This window comes from Vitis vinifera, chromosome 12, assembly GCF_030704535.1.
Source record: "Vitis vinifera cultivar Pinot Noir 40024 chromosome 12, ASM3070453v1".
In the NCBI taxonomy this organism is placed as follows: Eukaryota; Viridiplantae; Streptophyta; class Magnoliopsida; order Vitales; family Vitaceae; genus Vitis; species Vitis vinifera.
Window position 1 is genome coordinate 23124591 of NC_081816.1, and position 6315 is coordinate 23130905.

Genomic DNA, 6315 nt, shown 5'->3' on the forward strand with positions numbered 1-6315 from the left:
TGAACTGAGTAGATTAAGCCCTTCTGAGTATTCCATCTTTCTTCTCAAAACTTCTGCTGCTACTTCCTTCAGTCTACTAGTCTGAAAAACATGTCCACTCCTGGAAAATGGAAATTGAAAAATTCACTAATCAACTTTTTGTGATAAGAGGCCGAGGAGAATACAACCTATCATAGACTGAATTCCACTAGCACATCCTTCTAACATATTTTGGCAATGGAACGTCTCAAAACTTACGACATAGTCATTGTAAAGAGCAATGTTCTAAGGAAAAGGAGGGAAAAATGTGTAGCACTACACAAACCAGAATACATAAATAAAACAAACTGATTATCACTTGAGTACAAATCAAACTGATGCATAGCACCACCAAATTCTGCATGCAAAGGCATACTGCAAGTCTACATTACAATTTATTCCAAGTGATCAGAGAATAAGCAAGTTTTGATAGTTCAAGCAGAGTTTTTGGAAGATTCCGAATCCCCTTCCCTTTTCCACATTCATGGCAACTAAACAAGGCATCAAAACTACAGACAATAATTGAAAAAACAATCAGCAAGATTCTCAGAAGTTTTAAAAATTCAGACATAATTATACAAGCATGAATAACTCAGCTTCCAGTCCAGAGAGTAGCCACTTCATTTCTCTTTCCACCATGTTCAGGGAGTCTCCTCAATCTGTCACTCACAGACAAACAACCAACAAAAATAAAATGAGACAGAAGAATAAAAATGTGCACCTAGAGTTAGAAATTTGACACACATGATAAAAATGCTGAGGGAAATTAGTATTTAGCCACCGTATTTTGTGGCATTCAAATGAATTGATTCCCCTTTAGCGGTTGGAAATTGGGGATTCAATATCTTGTAGGGACGGGTACGACCTATAGATGGTATATGAGATTCCCCACATTTATAGATTCAATAGCACTTGTAGTGCAAGTACTACTGGAGAACATATTAGGGGAAAAACGCTTTTCAGCAGGACAAAACAAAGGTTTATTTCTTTGGGAAACCGCAAAAATTTGCACATGCCTCTGGAGATTCAACTTGCAACCCATTCTATGATAATGAATCATTTAGCTCAATGAAGATACTCAAATATGCAATGAATGGAACTGTGTACCTACTATGAATAAAGCAAATACAAGAGGGATTACCTCTGTCTTTGAAAAGATAAGGAAATGTAAAAATAACCTGGATGTTGAGAAGGCTTCTCTCTTGCTTCAGTGCTGAAGCTGATCACCAATTTCTGCTATCTGATTCATCAATTCTGTGACTCCTTTAACGGGGACAAATATAGAATCCAGATTTTCTTTCTGAACATTCCAAGTCAATTCATTCCACCAGTCCACCTCTCCTATGATCCCCTTTAAATTGCTACTTGAAACATCCATGGGAGAAAGAGTTTTGAGGTTTGGGCAACCATAGAAGCTCATCCATTCTACTTTTGGTGCAATGCATAGACCACTAGAAATACTGATCAATTCATGCATGTAATGAAGAGATATCTTCTTCAACTTTGGAAGATGATCTATTGAGCACAACTGTATTTCTTCAGCAGGAAGCTCATGGGTTACAAGGCTGATGATTTTAGGACAATTTTCAATCACAAGCTCCTCTAAGATGTTGAGATTTTCAAGCAAATCCAAAGTGAAAATGGTTGTCAATTGGGGACATGTATGCAATGCCAAGGACTTTAGGCTGGATAGACAACCCTTTTGAACTGGCCCTTTCCAGAAGCTCCTTAAATTCTTCATATAATGAATACTCAAGTACTGTAGTGATCCAAGTACAGTATCTTCATTGACATCTCTAGCATTATCTTCTTGCTTATTGATTTCAGCTCCATCTACAAGGGTTTGGATCTCCTTACATTCCCCCAATACACAAACTTCCAACTTCTTCATATTTTCAATCCCAAATTCAGATAGCTTGGTAAGAGTTAAATGACGATCCAGGAAGAGTGCAGTAGCATGCTGGAGCACTTCCTTAATTTCAACTGGGATATCTTCGCCATTAACATACTTCAAGCATCTTTTTTGCTTTTTAAACTCAAATGTTGTTTCACGTGGCAATCGAGATATAATGCGCTTAAGATGACCACCAACCATAAAGCTGAAGCGTGACAATGACAGGAATGGTATCTCATTCCACATGAAGTCATTCAACAGCACAATTTCTGGCAAGTAAAGTTTGAGAACCTTCAACTCTTTTAAGCTGCATACTTCCTTTATAATATTTTTCACTGTCCCATTCCATCTCTCATCATCTGGATTCACGTCTATGCTTAACTCCTCCAACTGAAGAAGTTTTCCTATTACATTATGGGGAATGATTGTTGTTGATCTGTTATTTTTTCTTTCATCTTTATCCTCTCCATAAAATGACAATTTCAAGCACGTCAATTTAGACAGTTTTCCAACATCCATTGGTAGACTTATGATTTCAGTCCCTTCAAAATCAAGCACCTCAAGATTACTGAGTTCTCCAACTTCAGGCGGCACCTTCATGAAGAGTTCACAACCTCTTAAAAAGAAATTTCTGAGTTTGAACAATTTAAAAAGGGATTTTGGTAAAAATTTTATTCTAGTATGAGACAAGTCTAGGATTTGAAGAGAAGTCATATGTTCAAAGAATAAATGAGGAATAACTGTTAGGAAAGGGTTGGCCTGTAATAACAACGCTCTGAGTTGGGGGCAATTTGGACTATCTGGTAGCTCAAACAATTCATTATTCATCAAGCATATCTCACCTGCTTCTTCCCATGCCTCATCATTTGGTGGCATAGTTAGTCCCTTTCCACCTAGGTTAAGGACTGGCGGATTTAGCTTAGGTCCAAACAGATTTCCTAATTCCTCACGGATTTCATCTCGCATTCGGACAGAAACTCCATTCTGAGAACTCTCCAACAAGAAGGCGTTGAGGAGATCTTCAACAATCACTTCTCCTTCACCAACTGTTCCTATTAAGCCATCTTTGATCCACCTCTGAATCAAATGAACTTTGTCCATCCCTTCCTTGTCCATGTTCAGAGCACAGTGTTTGACACAGTTTGTTTTTGAACCTAACTGCTCACAAATGAATGCTAGTGCATTAAACAAGATGCTATCTTTCATCTGAGAAGTGGGGCACACGCACAGTGCATGAGATGCATGTTTCCAAATGCTAACATCATTGACCTCTTTCAAGGCTCTTCCCATTAGAACAATGGCAAGTAAATGGCCACAGCATCTTTCAACCACATCTATGGCCACACCTTGGATATGTGAAGACCGAACAACTTTGCCAACATTCATACAAAATAATTTCCATGATAACAGATGATCTTCCATTCTGATCTCTAGATCCACTGTCATCCTGCGATGAGCTTTCTGAAGTCTTTTGAATGTTCTTCGAGTTCCACCAGTTGGTTCCCACGTGAGACATATTTATACTTTCATGAATATAATCTACAATGATTAAAAAGTTTGTGCCTCTTAATAATTTGTCTACTTCCTGTCTGCTTAATGTTGAGTTGCCCGATTGTGCAGCAATATGTTTTTCAATATCTGCGATGGTTGAATATGATGAGGCACGAACCTGAACAACAACGTTAAACATTTTCCTTATCTGTGGTAGATTCTTCAATTGTGATGTAACTCTTATCGCATCTCGTCCAGAAATCCCGATCCTCAGAACTTCAGGGTTTTCTATGTCTCTTGAAATTTGGTTAATAGCAAAATCAACAGCCAGATCACATATTTTTTCTGGCACAAAGATGATATTGCCATGTTGTGCTGAGGCTTCCTCACCTTGTTTCACCGCTGAATGTCTGTGGATTGTGCCTTTCTTACCTTGTTCCACCTTTGAATCAGACCGTGTCTCTTTGGTATGGATTGTGGCAGTCGTATCAACAGCTAGGGACTTCTTGCACATCTTGTTAATCACCTCAGGGGGAACGTAAGCTTCAATATCATCCATTGAATGATCCAGCAGTGTAATGATTTCAGAATACATCTTGGAAGTATCTACTGGTGTCATCTTTCTCTCTTTGGGAAGCATTTTTTCCATCTCTCTTACTTTGCGATTAATCTGCAAAACATCCCGAATCCAACCTTCATGCCTACCTTTGTTCACCATATTCATAGGATATGATAAGATTAGGCATAACAAATCTTTCTTCCTGTTCAAATCCTCCCCTTTTTGCTTAATTAGTTGATAGTCCATTTGACTTTGGATTCATAAGATGCACCCTTCTCCGGGCTGAGTGATTGCAGATGCTTCTTTGAGTCCTCCACTAAGCCTTTAAATTTTGAACTGTTGAAATTGGGAAAGAAAAATGTAAGACTAGGTGGTGTTTTTTTTATATATATAATTTTAAATTTAAATAAAACTTAATTTAACTTAATTCTAAGTACAACTTAATAGTATTAATTATTAAGTTGTTTGGTTTTTTTTATTATTTTACTTTTGTTAAGTATTAAGTATTAATAGGGTGAGGGTCATGTTGAGATTGTGGTTTGGTTGTTTCAAAAAAATTATTTTTAACATTAAAAAAAAAATCAAATATTTTGATTTTTTCTATTTAGTCAAATATAAGTAATAAGTAAAAAAAATAAAAATAAAAAAAGTTAAAAACAAATTATCTAAAGCCTAACATTAAATTGCATTCAGCATTTAGTTTCAAAGAACAAATACCACCTAAGTCTAAAATGCAACCATAGAGTCCTACTTCACTCTAAACTTTAGCTAGTATATAAATCAAATTTTTTTGTTTTCAAGTTACACCTAACTATGGTGGTTAGCATCAATATGAATAAGCTCCTTTCCTAGTCAGTTTAGAACATTTAGATCTAGGTATTCATATTATGGAAAAAAAAAGATTTTGGTTCCCAAAAAGTTAGACAAAATGAAATAAGGAGGAAAAATGTAAGAAAAAATTATAAAATTTCTCTCATTTAGTTGCACATGGACAAGTTAAGGGAAAGAAAATTAAATAGTTGGCAAATATAATTTTTTCAAACTTTCCTTACCTTTATCTAAAGAAAATGAGGAAGAAAATTTTTTGTATTTCATATTCTTTTTTCTATAGTGTTTTTTTCCTCAACTTTTTATAGGATACACAAATATAAGAAAAGAAAAATATAAATATGATTACAATGAATAGCAAAGTGGTAGCAAAAATAAATTTTGAAAATATTTTCTTATGTAGGGGTTTCACCAATTCCCCAAATTAATATACACGAATTTAACCTAAAATTATCCCATTTATTTGAGACCACAAGCTTTGATTCGCGTTTTGTTCAAAACCAAAATTTTTGTTGAAAATTGAGAAGGATGCGAATCAATTAAGACACGGTTGCATATTATTTTTTAAAAAGAAAAGAGATTTTGATTCTAGAGGCTTTAAATGAATTTTTTTTTAAAATTCTTAAAAGGTTTTTTTTTAGAAAAAGAGTTTTGTTTTAAAATAAAAGAAATTAACTTTTAAAATAACAAAAATAGAAAACAAAATATCAATCAAAACAAAAGGAAACAAAGATCACAAAATAAAATTTTTAGAAAATCATGTCAATTAAAGTGGTGAGAGTAAGGTCAACCTTCATAGGTTTCCAGTGGCCCTCAAAAAAGGATTTGACTAACAATCACTAAGGCAACAATTTTATGACTTCCTAATCAAACAAACTAACAAAAATTATCATCCAAAAAACTAACATTTAGATTTCAAGAAACACATGAATAACTAGAATTAAATTAATTGGAATTAAAAATATAAACTTTACCTCACAAGATCAATTAAACTAAAGAATTAAGATCGATAACACGTTCAAATTAAAAATAAACTAGAATTTAAACTAATCAGAATTAAAAATATAAACTTTACCTTACAAGACCAATTAAACTAATAGATTTAAGATCAATAACTCATTCAAATTAAAAATAAACTAAAATTAAACTAATTGGAATTAAAAATATAAATTTTATCTCACAAGATCAATTAAACTAAAGAATTAAGATCGATAACATATTCAAATTAAAAAAAATTAGAATTTAAACTAATCAGAATTAAAAATATAAACTTTACCTCACAAGATCAATTAAATTAAAGAATTAAGATCAATAACTCATTCAAATTAAAAATAAACTAAAATTAAACTAATTGGAATTAAAAATATAAATTTTATCTCACAAGATCAATTAAACTAAAGAATTAAGATCAATAACATATTCAAATTAAAAATAAACTAGAAGTAAACTAATTGGAATTAAAAATATAAATTTTTCCTCACAAGATCAATTAAACTGAAGAATTAAGATCAATAACATATTCAAA

The 6315-nt window shown here is 33.2% G+C and overlaps 1 protein-coding gene across 1 annotated transcript; it reads right to left on the minus strand.

Annotated features, from left to right (window-relative positions):
• Window positions 1–309: 309 nt before the first annotated feature.
• Window positions 310–4121, minus strand: LOC104881068 (disease resistance protein At4g27190). Its single transcript, XM_059740953.1, has 4 exons — window positions 3495–4121; window positions 2755–3373; window positions 1197–2526; window positions 310–677 (listed from the first exon to the last, which is right to left on the minus strand). The coding sequence occupies exons 1-3, from the start codon at window positions 4119–4121 to the stop codon at window positions 1226–1228; spliced, it is 2547 nt and encodes an 848-aa protein (XP_059596936.1). The 3' UTR covers window positions 310–677; window positions 1197–1225.
• Between the last annotated feature and the right edge of the window lie 2194 nt (window positions 4122–6315).